Source organism: Dermacentor andersoni, chromosome 1 (genome assembly GCF_023375885.2).
Source record: "Dermacentor andersoni chromosome 1, qqDerAnde1_hic_scaffold, whole genome shotgun sequence".
Classification (NCBI taxonomy): Eukaryota; Metazoa; Arthropoda; class Arachnida; order Ixodida; family Ixodidae; genus Dermacentor; species Dermacentor andersoni.
Window position 1 is genome coordinate 300,841,873 of NC_092814.1, and position 13,732 is coordinate 300,855,604.

The 13,732-nt window shown below is 46.8% G+C and overlaps 1 protein-coding gene across 1 annotated transcript in view; it reads left to right on the forward strand.

Moving 5' to 3' along the window:
- The window catches only part of Tsc1 (tuberous sclerosis 1 protein hamartin), a 106,894-nt gene that overhangs the window by 36,494 nt on the left and 56,668 nt on the right, over nt 1-13,732 (forward strand). Inside the window, exons 12-13 of the mRNA XM_050195503.2 lie at nt 7,098-7,429; nt 8,034-8,358. Of these exons, the coding sequence (XP_050051460.1) occupies nt 7,098-7,429; nt 8,034-8,358 (657 nt within the window). The remainder of the gene's footprint in view (nt 1-7,097; nt 7,430-8,033; nt 8,359-13,732) is intronic.

Sequence of the window (13,732 nt, forward strand, 5' to 3'; positions counted from 1 at the left end):
GGAGAAAGTGATTGTGGAAAAGAAAAGGCGCTATTTCAGCACAGCGGGCGTCATGGGCAGCTGCTGGTGGGGGGGAGGGAAACGCTTCCCCAACACGACAAGAGGCGACGCCACTGAGAAGAGAGGGAGAAAGTGATTGTGGAGAAGAAAAGGCGCTATTTCAGCACAGCAAGCGTCGCGGGCGGCTGCTGGTGGGGGAGAGAGAAACGAATGATGAGACGAGGCAGGGAACAAAGCTGCGCCGAAGCGAACCGTTCGAGCGGTGTCAAGCGCTCCGCATGCGGAGAGACGGAGTGAGAAAAGAGACCCACGGCACTTTTTTTCGTCCGCAGTTCCGTCCCGCGCTTCATGAGGGTCGTCGTATAACGCGGGTCAGGCGTAAAATTGCGTCGCTGGGACTGCTGGGACTTCGCTGGGACTGCGGTAATCCGTCATAAAACCCGGGTCGTCTCAAAACCGGGGGACATGTAACCGGGGTTCCACTGTAATTGTTGCAGCTGGTGTAAAAAACGGACCGACGATTGGCATGGCCTGTAACAGAGCCTGCGTGGCCTACAAACATCCTGCGCACATTCTACATTGACCTGCACATCTACCTTTCACAGTGGTGCTAGGAAGCCACTGTGGGCACAGAGTTGTTGACATTATGCAAGAGATCTATAATGGAACAATCCTTTCAACATTTAAAAAAAGTAGTTGCTGTAGTAGGTTAAACAGACATTTCTCAATAAATTTTTTATATGGAAGCTACCGTTGCTCCTGAGCACAAACTTAAATGAGGTCGACGTGGTGAAAAGTAATACAGAAATCTATATTTGGGGGGGGGGGGGGGGGGGAGGGTGGTTATTGTGCTTGTCACAGTAAAAGGGGGGAACTGATATGTAAGTTACGTGCTATATGCGCTAGCAGCAGCACTCGATCTGCAGCGTCATCAGCACCGGCCATTGTTTAGCATGTGAATTTTATTTTATTTGCTCATTTTGTTGTGTGCACTGCTGGTGCACATGCATGCATGTCCAGTGATTTATTAATGAATAGTAATAATAAATAAATTTATTTGCATCATAGGCAACATACATAATACTGGAGATCAGAGAAAAGGCTGTTGAGATCAACAGCACAACGAAGCCACACTCCCCATAAATAGCAGCTGCACAGCTGCATGATGCCATATACTCAAACAGTAGCAAGCTTTCAGAAACATATACAGACGACTCTTGTTACAACGAACCCGGATAATCCGCCAAAAAAAATCTGTTTTATCTGAAGTCCGTAATATCGAATGCCTCACGTCCGAAACTTTCGTCGAGAAGTCTAACAACTTTATTGCACAGAGTGAGTGACGAACGTCCCAAGTAAAAAACAAACAAACAAAAGCTGCAGTTTCACCCGAAAGGCAAAGCATTGATCGCAATATCAATTTAAGCAAGATAAGCGCAGCAGCAGCGGCAAGCGAATTGACCTTCATGCTGTCTCTCGCTTCAACGCAAACCAAACATCGAAAGCACAGCACATACGAAGCTACCGGCACTGGGCACACTTTGTCCACATCGCAAATCGCTTTGAAGATGAGGCCTGCGTGGGCGCACACTTTGTCCACATTGCAGATCGCTTTCAAGCGGGCACGGCCACGGCGTTAACAGCAGGCACCGGAGTACAACCCCGCTCTTTCCTTCGCCTACCCCATGTGCCTCGCGCGCGAAAGACTGTGCGCTTCTGCCCCGCTTTCCTCCCTCCCTCCCTCCCTTCGCGCAAGATATTGAGTGGCGATTGTCGGCTGATCCTCGCAAGTCATTTGCCAGCCTGTGTCGAGACACGGCAAAAGTCTGCTTTATACGACTGATTTTGACAGCAAATGCCGCTAATTTCGTCCGCTGTAGCCAATAGTCCGTTGTAGCGCGGTCCGTTGAAAACGAACTTCGTTGCATTAATAAAATCGGTAGAACAAGCTAAGGCTGAAATAGGGTCCGTTATATCTGAAAGCCTGTTGTACGCAGGTCTGTTGTAACGAGCGTAGACTGTATTAACAATGCTAAGGTACATAATGAATAAGTTGTGACTGTTTAGAAAGAAAGCATTTTACATTTACAGCAACAAAAAAACACTGCTAACAAAATGTAATGTCACATGCATAGTATGATGAAGGGGTAAAAATCTATAAAATAGTTTAAGGGGGTCTGAAATAAATGCGTAATTCTTTGAAACTTATACTCTTCAAATTAAACTTGTTCTTATGTGATGTATTCAGTTCTCTGGGTAACCTGTTTTGTAATGCTTGTTGGCCGTATTTGTTTTGTGCATTTGCACTCGCCAAGGTTAATTATTTCTTGTGGGATACGTGGCCAATAGCTAATCCAATTAGCTATTGCATCACTTATAGCAGTGAACAGCAGTGGGTGGATACTGCAGAACAAGAGTGAAGGCAGCAGCTATGCGTGTGCCTGTGCTGTTGAGTGAGCAGTTTTATTTTGCCACTACATCAACAAGATGGCAGATGGTGCTTTGCGACAAGTCAGTAGATGGCGCTTGGCATTTTGAATACCGTATTTATTCGAATCTAGGCCGATAGCTTTTCAAATAATCATATTCCAAACTCTAGGGTCGGCTTAGATTCGAGGATTTTAAAAAAACGCGCCAGTTTTTCATTGAAACTGATAAATATGGTGCATAGCTAGCGACATCTAGAAAAGTCAGTATTGCAGCCTCTTCTAGCCGTGCCAGTAGCCAACCCTACACAAGCGAGATCGCCATCTTGACCTGTGTTGTGTCGGCCGTATCGATGTGCGCCGTGGTGTTATCGCGATGGCACCAAGCAGGAGATGCCACTACAGTGCCGCTTTCAAGCGAAAAGTTGTGATAGCTGCAGAGGCATCGTCGAACCTTCAAGCCGGGTGGGACTTCGGCGTTGACAAGAAAAACGTCCGTCATTGGAGGGGACAACGACAGCAGCTTTTTGTGTGCACTGCAACGAGGATGGCATTTAGCGGACCAAAGAAAGGCCGTCACCATGAAGTGGAGACAGTTTTGGCTTTTTGGCCGACTTTGTTCGGACGCAGAGAGCAGCTGCCCTTCCAGTGACAACAGAAGTGCTCCGAGCGAAAGCTAGGGAACTTTTGAGGGAGCGAGGCCTAGCGCCAAAGGATTTCAAAGCCAGCCAGGGCTGGCTTCGGAAATTCATGAAGTGCTTCAGCTTCAGCCTCCGACGTCGCACTTTAATCACCCAGAAGCTGCCAAGCAATTTCGAAGAAAAGCTGATAGCTTTTCCGCCCTACGTGCTGCGAAAAAGAGAAGCGGCAGGCTACAACCTTGGGCAAATCGGCAATGCCGACCAGACGGCTGTGTATTTTGATATGCCAGTGGCATACACCGTGAATGAAAAGGGTGCCAAGGAGGTGAAGGTGCGCTCTGCGGGCTACGAGAAGCAGCGCGCAACTGTGATACTGTGCTGCACAGCTGATGGACATAAACTCCCTCCTTATATGATATTTAAAAGGAAGACACTGCTGCTCGAGAAACTTTCCCAAGAAATGTCATTGTGCGGGCAAATGAAAACGGGTGGATGACAGGTGCGATGGTGGAAGAGTGGGTTAAGATTGTGTGGTGACGGCGTCCAGGAGCCCTTTTGACAAAGAACTCGCTCCTTCTCGTCGACTGTTACCGTGGACACTTGACCGACAACGTGAAGGCTGCGCTTGCCCAAGTGAACACGGACCTCGCTGTCATACCGGGCGGCATGACGCGCCAGTTGCAGCCACTTGATGTCTGCATCAACAAACCTTTCAAGGAACGTCTGCGGAAATATTACACGGACTGGTTGACTGACAAAGACCACGTGCTAACGGCAACGGGCCGCATCAAACTTGCATCGCTATCGCAGCTGGCAGGCCGGGTATCTGCAGCGTGGGACGACATCCCAGGTACTTTGATCGTGCGCGCCTTTAAAAAGTGCAGCATATCTAATCCGCTTGACGGTACCGAAGATAGTGCACTGTTTGAAGGTGACAGTGACAAGGAACACAGCGACGACGACGTTGAATTAGCTCTGCACAGATTCAATAAATGCTGTTCGCATTTTGTGAACGCTGTCCTCGCTTTTTTTGTTTGGCCTACATTCGAGGTAATATATATTTCTTTCTTTTTTTTGGCTTCGGACTTTAGGGGGTCGGCTTAGAATCTGGGTTGGCCTAGATTCAAGTAAATACGGTATCTCCTATTACACCATCGAAATGTACACCATTATTTTGAGTAGTCACAAACAGCATATGGCAGGACACAGCCAGTGTATACAAATTGCAGTTGGAAAACTAACTGAAGCAGTGCTGCTATGGGTTTTGCAGTACAATTTTTATAGTGCACCAAAGACCCTTGCAATACGGGCCGGAGAAATATAGTGTCACATGGAAAGAATAAGTGTGTGCTTGTGTACGTGCACGTGCATCTTTTGCTGGTTGCCAGGCTACAAAAATAGCATCTTGATAGAAGCAAACTGTCATAGGCATACTAGTTGTCTTCAATAAAAGTGTAATGCACCAATATTGCATTCATGCGTGTGCATGCACGCACACATGCACACACACTGAATGGCACAGTCGTGTCACAAGCATCGCCTTGCATCATTTTGGCGAATTCAAAGACACGCTCTCACCCTAGTGTGCGAGTCTCTTTGTAAGTCTTGGTCAGGTTAAAATGTGAATACAACAACTTGTAATATATGGAAGCGCAAAAAGCCTGTGGGGAAGTGCTCAACCCTCTCCCCAGCCTTGCAGGCTGTCAACAAGAAGGTGGCAAGACAGTCCCTGTCTTGCCACCTTCCTATAGAGTTTGCTCCTTCTTGCCTTTACTTCATTGTGGCTGTCTAGAAAGCTTCCAGACCACTCAAATTAGCCCCAAAAAGTATTACTCAAGTGCAGCTCAATTTGGAGTACTTGATCTGAACTGAAGGAACGTTGCCTTTATGTAACTACCTTGTCTTTCTTTTCCATTAATTATTCTGATCTGTGGGACAAAAGACGCTGATTTATGTCAGATTTGGGATGGGGGAACGCATTTCCTCCTGGTTGCCTTTCTTCTGCATGCTTTTATGGATGGTGAGTGTCCTTGTTCATTTGGAGCAAGTAATAGATCCTTTGCCGAAAAGATGCTGCACATGCTCGAGGAAGGCTGTTTTCTAAACAGGAACTTTCACCCACAGACTAGTAAAACTAAGTATTGCTCCCATTCAGAGGGCCTGCTTTTAACACCACCAGGGTGCGCACAGGTCCTTCAAATCTTTAAACACCCTTCAAATTGAAAAGTATGTTTTCAAGGGCTTTGAAAGTCCTGGAATTTTTTTTCCCCCATGAAAACTTTTTAATTTCTTCACCCTGCACAGCATGGCTTTGTCGCAGTCGCACCCTCTCATGCTTTCTCCAGTCTCCCTTCCACCTCTTCTCCTTCGGTGCTGTCAGACTCGTGTTTCAGAAGAGTGAAAAGGAGACGGGAGAAAGGCGCACGAGGCTGGCGATATGGCGACATCCTGCCACATCTGATATGTGGTACAAAAGCGGGTGTGGCAGCTCGCTTTTTCTTGGGCACTCCAGACACATTTTTGCCATCGCCATGATCATCCTAATAAAGTCCAAGGGCGATAACACCATCACTGCACGTCATATGCTGTGTGTACAAGTGAAAGCACGTGAGGGAAGCTGACGATCACAGCTCAATCTGCCATGCGCAAAGGAGGAAAGGGGAGAGCAAACACACCATCGTTCGTTACAGGAAAGGCCGTGGGTGGATGGGATTGGTGTTGTGCTCCGGCAGCAACTGCGTATATCGCGACCGGGCACAATGGGAACTGACGGTCGCGGCTAAATTTCGCGTGCCATAGGGAGGAAAATGGGGAAGCAGCATGGGAGGAAGGTGGGCGGCTTCAATTCCACCAACAAGTCCGTACTTTGCATGTTCGCATGCGCCATATCTTTAAAGGGATTTGCAGACAGCTCATACCTTTGTGCGCACTGTGTTCTCGCCGCTCTTGCGTTGAAGTGATAGAGAGCAAGAAGGCCACTTCGCTTGCTGCTGCTGCCGTGCTTGCTAACAGCAGTGTTTTGACAGTGAGTGTCTGCGCTCATCAAGTGGGATCTGTTCATGCTGGCTTGTGTGCTTGTGCGCGCGCGCTGACACCATGCTTGTTAATTCAGTTTGTAAGGAAATGTTTCCAAGTTTATATGGCTGGTAAAACTAGTATCCCTACTTCATATAGCTGTCTACGAATTTGCTATCGCAATCGATGCTTCGCCTTTCGGGCAAAACTGTGACTTTTTCTTCTTTCACGCTGCCGTTGCGCTTTATCTTTGAAGTTCATCTATAGCAGGTGATAAGTCATCCCACTGTGAGCAACGCTTCAGCCACGGTGGTAGAGTGGATGTGAAAGCTTCGCAGGTTTCGTTTCGTACCATCGATGTAAAGACATCACGACATGGTATGAAAGCATATCTTTAGTCGTGGACTCTCAAATTAAAGAAAATGACTTTTTAATCGTGAATTTTCTTTCTTTTTCTGGTTGCACAATAGTGCAAAGAAATTTACAGCCCCTTTCAGGCAAGAAAAGTTTGTCAATGACTGTACTTATTTACATGAAAGGTCATATTTCAATATGATGAAGTGCGGATTTTACTCACTTTGTTATCTCTAAGTTCAGCTATATTGTTTTGAAAACATTGTTATAGTAAAAAATTGCTACGTGGGGTGCCGCTCTGCACCCTTTAAAAACCTTTGACAGGGCCTTGAAAGTCCTTGAATATCCTTGAATTTCTGTCTCCGAAACCTGTACAAACCCTGACCACCGAACCCCTGCACATCCCTCTACTCTGCATAGATGCGTCGGTGGTAAAGCCTATTGAATGGCAGCCACACATTTCCTCAGGGTGGAAAGAACACACATGATATTTTTGGAATAATTCTCTGAAAACCTTCACACTTGTGCTTTCTTTGTGGCATGACTGCACTTAGACGGAGAACTGTAGCCTGTGGAGTAGAGTTCTTGGTTGGAAACCAGCCTTGCAGTGCAGTTGACTTAGACAATTTTGCAAATGGTCCTTTTTCGGAACCGCTTCCAGCGCAAGCGGTGGCAGCAGCCATGGCGGAGAAGCTAATTTCTATGCCAGGGGCCAGTGGTGGTGCCGTGGGGTGTGAGACACCATTCTTCTCGACGACTAACAACCTGACCACGGAGCCACATAACTCGGTGTCGGAGCTTCCAGAGTACCAGGAGCAGCAGCAACTGGTGCACAGCATGGATCGGCTGAGGTACTTCAGCCAGTGTCCTGTGCGCTGCTGCAGTGGCAGCAGCAGAGGCACGTCTCGCTCCACCCTGGAGCGCAGCCGTTCATGCCCCCGGCTCCAGGAACCGTTTGTGCGGCCTCGAAGGACAGCCAACAGGTCCAATCAGGTAAGCATTCAAGAGCCCCCTGTGGAGCACAGTCACCACACTTGCCGTTGACGCAATAAAGGGACACTAAAAAGCAACATTATGCTAGTTTAGTCTGGTGGAGTATTTCTCCAAGTCTATTTTCATTTCTCTGGCAGAAAAAGGGCAGTTGCCTGCAGGAAATGAGAAGCACAATTTCCCTTGAATTTTTCACCCAAACCACAGCATCTGTATATTAGTATGACATCGTGGCTTTCAAAGCATTTTTCATACTTAAGCCATTTTGTCCAGCAAAAGTTCTGGAAGCTTATTAGGTTGAGCCTTTAGTTTCTATAGAATTCAGTATAAGTCTTGTTTATAGAAAATCTGTGAGTCTTGGGCAGATATTCTCCAACTCTCTCATGATGTGCTGAGGAGCTAGTCAGGAATTTCGGCCCCATCTTTCGTCATTGCATCTCTTCTGGCTTACCAAGACTCTGCTCATGGTAGGACTTAGGTTTCTGATATTCCAGAAGTGATACACCTTGCCCATCCAGCTTAGCTTTAGACCAGTAAAGCACAAAAGTCATATCAGAGCAAATGCTGAAAAAGAAATGGCAGCGAACTCCTTGTTTGTTTGTGACAGGGTGACTCTGTGGATGCTTGCAACCTTCACCGGGCACCTGTGGCACCCACCAATAACCAGGTCTGTTCAGTAGCAGCGGCGGCGGCAGCACCAGCAACAGGGGACCACGGACAAAAAGAAGCTCCCCATCCTCCTGCCGAAGATCCCTACCGCACACTGCTCTCGTACTCGCTGTCCAGGCCCCACCAGCAGGGCTCGGGGGATGCCTCTAGCCTGGCCCTTGCCGACATGTCACCTAGTGAGCTGCTTGAAAAGCACCTGCAGCTTGTCAGCAACTGCTACATGCAACAGGCCCAGCTCGCCAAGAAGGGGAACAAGCAAAGTGGTGAGAAACCCATGGTCGCCCTTGAGAGCCATTACAGGCCACATGTCATGCACATAGCTATGGTACTGTACACTCGCCGTCAAGCTTGATCCGAACAGTGATCCGAACAGTGAAGACACATATCTAATGGCTTAACTTTTTTTAAAAATGCAGGTTGTAAAGAGGAAGCACTAAATCTTTGGAAGGAAGGCGCATTAGGCTAGCGCATTCTTATCACCCAAGCCAGAAATCCCTGGCATCTTCTGCAGGAGAAGCGGAAAGGCACTCAAGGCATGTTCTGGTTAAAGGCACACTAAAGGTTAATATTAAGTCAACGTGGACTGTTGAGATACTATCCCAGAAACCTCGAAACGCTTGTTTCATGCAAAGAAGAGACTTAATTTAACCCTTTCGCTGTCGGACCTTTCTGGCCGTGACGCACCCCCAGTGTCGGCTTGGTTTCAGGGAGCGAACATAACAGGGAATGAACATAGCAATTTATTTTTTATTATGATTGGTATACAAATAACATAGTCAATGCAGTATGCACATTTTAATGTTCTGCAGCTGTTATTAGTAAACATCATCATCATCATCAGCCTGACTATAACATCCGTTCAACATCCGAATCTGACGATGCGGAACTCATCTCTTCGTCGCGTTAGACGCTGTCCGAGTCCAAGTCCGAGCTCGGCTCGTATTCTGAATCCTAAGAGCCACCGCTCCAATGAACAGACGAAGGTCTAGAGCTGCTCAGCTATCCGAAAGTAACCGCGCGCAGGGAGGATGCGCTTTCAGTCGCCCGCGCAACCGAAATAAATGGTACTTTGTGTGATCAAGAAGAGGGAGATGGAAAAAGGCTAAAACAAACTTCGAAGGGCTTTACGTTTACTGCTGCAAGTCGGAAGCGAGGGTGCGGCGAGAGAGCGAAAGCAGCAATCGAGTCGCTCTTTTCGGAGAGGCAACAGCGGCGCGTGCGCCTGAACTTGACGCGCCGTAGCAGACACACCAACAGAAGAAAATAAAAACCTTCAAACCGGCGGAGATGGCAGAACAACCCTTGAACCCATAACCACACGCGCGCGACGCATGATCCAGCGAATGCGGAGCCACCGCGCCACTCGGCAAAAAGAGAGGGGGGCGTGGCAGTCCCACCGTACTCTTCAATACGTGTACTAACACAGGCCGGGGCGAAAATACGAACTTGTAAGAAGAGTCAACAGATGGCGTGGCCAAGTCCGGGAGCGCCAGCTTTGCGCTCAGGCGCGAAATTTTGAACGCGCGATAGAGAACGTACCGGTACGTCAGTGACACTGTGGGAGGGAAGCGCGATGACGTACCGGTACGTCAGTGACAGCGAAAGGGTTAAGAGAAAATGCGTTCTGAAGCGTCCGCGTACCTCTAGCGCAGTTCAAATCGCCCGCCCTTCGATCGAGGAGTGGTGACGTCATGGTCTCATAGGGGCGTTGCGCCGTCAGTGAGTGAAACGGCTCCCGCAGACGGCGCTATGGCTTTTCTGTGCAAAACGCAAACGCGCGGCCAGAAACAGAGCCAAGACAGAGCCAACAGAAGTGCGAAAGCGGAACTAAGGTGGCTAGCGGAAGGGAAAGCACGCCACGATAAGCTGGTTCTTTATTTTATGATGCCAACTTTGACGCTCGTTGCAATGGACGACCCTGACAACGACACATTGGCTCGTGATGCTGGGCTCGACTTCAGCAATTTAAGCACTGATGACTGTGACGTACAAAGTATTTACTAAGGTAATCGCAAATACAATCAGGAACACCTTAGACTTCTGTCAACCAAAGGACCAGGCAGGATTCCGTAAAGGCTACTCAACAATAGACCATATTCACACTATCAATCAGGTGATAGAGAAATGTGCGGAATATAACCAACCCTTATATATAGCTTTCATTAATTACGAAAAAGCGTTTGATTCAGTCGAAACCTCGGCAGTCATGGAGGCATTGCGGAATCAGGGTGTAGACGAGCCATATGTAAAAATACTCAGATATCTATATCGGCTCCACAGCCACCGTAGTCCTCCATAAAGAAAGCAACAAAATCCCAATAAAGAAAGGCGTCAGACAGGGAGATACAATCTCTCCAATGCTCTTCACAGCGGGTTTACAGGAGGTATTCAGAGACCTGGAGTGGGAAGAATTGGGGATAGAAGTTAATGGAGAATACCTTAGTAACTTGCGATTCGCTGATGATATTGCCTTACTTAGTAACTCAGGAGACCAATTGCAATGCATGCTCACTGACCTGGAGAGGCAAAGAGAGGTTCACTCGTTGGCACACAGTGATAAGTAACGTTGGATCCGCCGCTGCAACTGTCCTTGGCCAAGTTCCGCAGACCATTCGCGCATCCCACGACATCACATGGACGTGGCATTCTCGCTGCTTGTTCCAAATGCAAGTTTGACGAGCCAGCAGAACCAGCACAGCACGACGCGATACCGAAACAACTGAAACTCCAAAGCGCGCGTGGCACAGAGTCGAGCGAAAACGAAACCTTTCCGCCACCCATACTACTGAAGGGTAACGTCAAAATGTTATTTTTTCTGAGAATCGAACAGAAGTAGACAAGTAGCATTCTCTTCCGTCTTATAACCTAATGAAATGATCTTTTAAATACGAGTAGTTGAGTACTAGTGACATAAATTATGATGAGGAGTGCCTTCGTCATCGGGCTAGTACCGGAATGTCGCGGGGAGGTCTCAAATCGTGTCATGCATTTACCTCAATTTCTCGGTTACTAAAACTCTGTTCGCGATTATATTGACGCCTTAGACGTTCTAGAGCATTGCTTTATCACTTTAACTTGACTTTATAGTAACCTTTAGTGTCCCTTTAAGTATGATGGAGGCTGTACCTGTCTCAGCAAAATAGGAGGGAAACAGAAAGACAGTACAGATGGCCCCATCTGGCACTGATGACTGCACTCGGCAGCCTTAATTGTGGGCAGAGTGGTGGGGTTCCATCAGCTGTTGATGCTCATAGCATGAGCACATATTATCTATGTTACCAGCTGGCCACCAATAATAATGTACTCTTTGGTTTACCTTCTCCTCTTGGCCTCAGTGCATAATTTGCAAACATGGGTGTCCTGTAACGCCCAGGTGAAAGTCTGTGCCTTACAAGACAAACTTACTTCTGTGGATTCAGTGTGTTTAATGAATTCACACACCAGTCCATGTCAAGAAAAATTTGTACAACCTGTCCGCCTTCATTTCTAGTCATGAAGGGTACATTCGTCCCAAAAAAGAAAACAGTGAACTGTTTCCGAGTAAAATTTATTGGGGTAATAATTAAGTAGTATTTGGTTTTCTACGCTATACACAACTGAAACTTTGCTCCAGTGTATCAATGAGCTACTATGGGCATTGCGTTATGCTTTCCGGGCCTAAATCAGAATTTTGAGCTATGCAACTCGGCCATGGCTGCCCGATCAAAACGCACAACAAAGCCCAGCCTGTTACATTGTGCCGGTGCACAAGTGCGAGTGCGGGAGCACTGTTCCGACTGGTGACACAGCAGCGGTGGTGGGCTGAACTAGGCACCTTGTTGCCCGAGCCAAAATCTGTGGCAGGCACCTAGTTCAGCCCACCGCCGCCACAATGCCATCAGTCGGGACAGCACTCCTGCCCTCGCACTTTCACTCCAACGCGACAAAACAGAGCGCACCTTGGGTGTTTTGATCAAGTGGCCATGACTCGGAGTATAAAAAATTAAGCGCGGGGCAATGTGATTAAGCATGCTCTAGGGGGGTGGTGCAAATGAACACGTCTCTTTCTCTAGCCCGGCCGTGGCTTCGCTGGCTGTGCATGCGACTGAGCGCATATGTCTTTATTTAAAATATCTTACAGGCCCTATGGGGGCATTGTGTAAGGGGGGTTACAAAATCAAGGGGAAAAAAAGAGTAAACAGCCTTCTAAGGTGTAATACAAAAGATACGCCTCAATGCAGAGCTCATCAACATTACTACCAAAAACATGAAAAAGGAACAACTGAAGTAATGAAAGGCCATAAAGGTACACTTAAGGAAATAACACGAGTAAAACTTAACGTAAGGTACTAATACTAGAAAGTAAAATACACGAAAAATGAACATATCAGGGAGTACAATTCTTGAAGGGATATTTAGGGAAACAGACGCAAAAAAGCAATATATACAGGGCATACAAGTGAACACGTGACGCAGCATAAAATAGCAATTCATAGGAGCTAGATAGCAATGCATCAATAAAAAAAATCACAAGAAGTTCGAAGCACATTGCCAAGTGTAAGAAACAAGATAAAATGATTTGTAAGTGCTATTATGAAAAATGCTCATGTAGGAGATGACGAAACTTTTCTTGATCTGACTCGGAAGCGATGTGATCAGGCAGATTGTTCCACAAGCGAGTGGCCGTAGGGAGAGCGGAAAAGTTAAAAGCATGTGTCGTACCGTACATGCGCGCAAAACTGAAGTGGTTATTTAATCGGAGACACGTGTTCGAGGTGATCTGGATATGTAGTGTGGATTGTGTGGCATTATAAACATATTTGTGAAACAAGGATAACAGAGCGATATTACGGCGAAGAACTAAAGGCTGTATGGAACGATCGAGTTTCATTTGCGTTACACTGGAGTGATGGCTATAATTACGTGAAATGAAACGGGCAGCTCAGTTTTGGACTGATTCAAGCATTTCGATTAAGTATGTAGGATGTGGGGACCAAATGGATGATGCATACTCGAGCTGTGGACGAACAAATGTCTGATAGGCCAATTTGCAGATGTTGGAAGGTGAATTACCCAGATTACGACGTAGGTAACCTAATGTCCTTGAAGCTTTTGCGCAAACGGCTGCAATGTGGTCTGTCCAGGAGAGGTTTTCGGTTAGGTGAACACCCAAATATTTAGACGGTACTGTATGTAACAATTCTTTATTATTGACGTTGTATAAAAAATGTGAGTTGTCACGCTTACGACTAAAAGAAATTACCTGACATTTTGATACATTTAAAGCCATTAACAAGGTGTTACACCAATTATGTATTAGGCTACGGTCATTTTGAAGGGCCAGGTGGTCGTCACTACTGTTAATTGATCTGTAAATAATGCAGTCGTCAGCGAAAATACGTAAGAGAGAAGAAACATTAAGTGGCAAATCATTTATGTAAATTAGGAAGAGTAAAGGGCCCAAAACGCTGCCCTGAGGCACACCAGAAGTAACGTAAGTAGGAGACGAAGCGATATTATTAACTACTGTGAACTGTTGACGATTCGAAAGAAAATTACGAAGCCATGTTAGAGTGAAGGAGTCAATTCGAAGTGCAGTTAATTTTGCAATAAGGCGACAATGAGCTACACGATCAGATGCTTTGGAAAAGTCAAGGA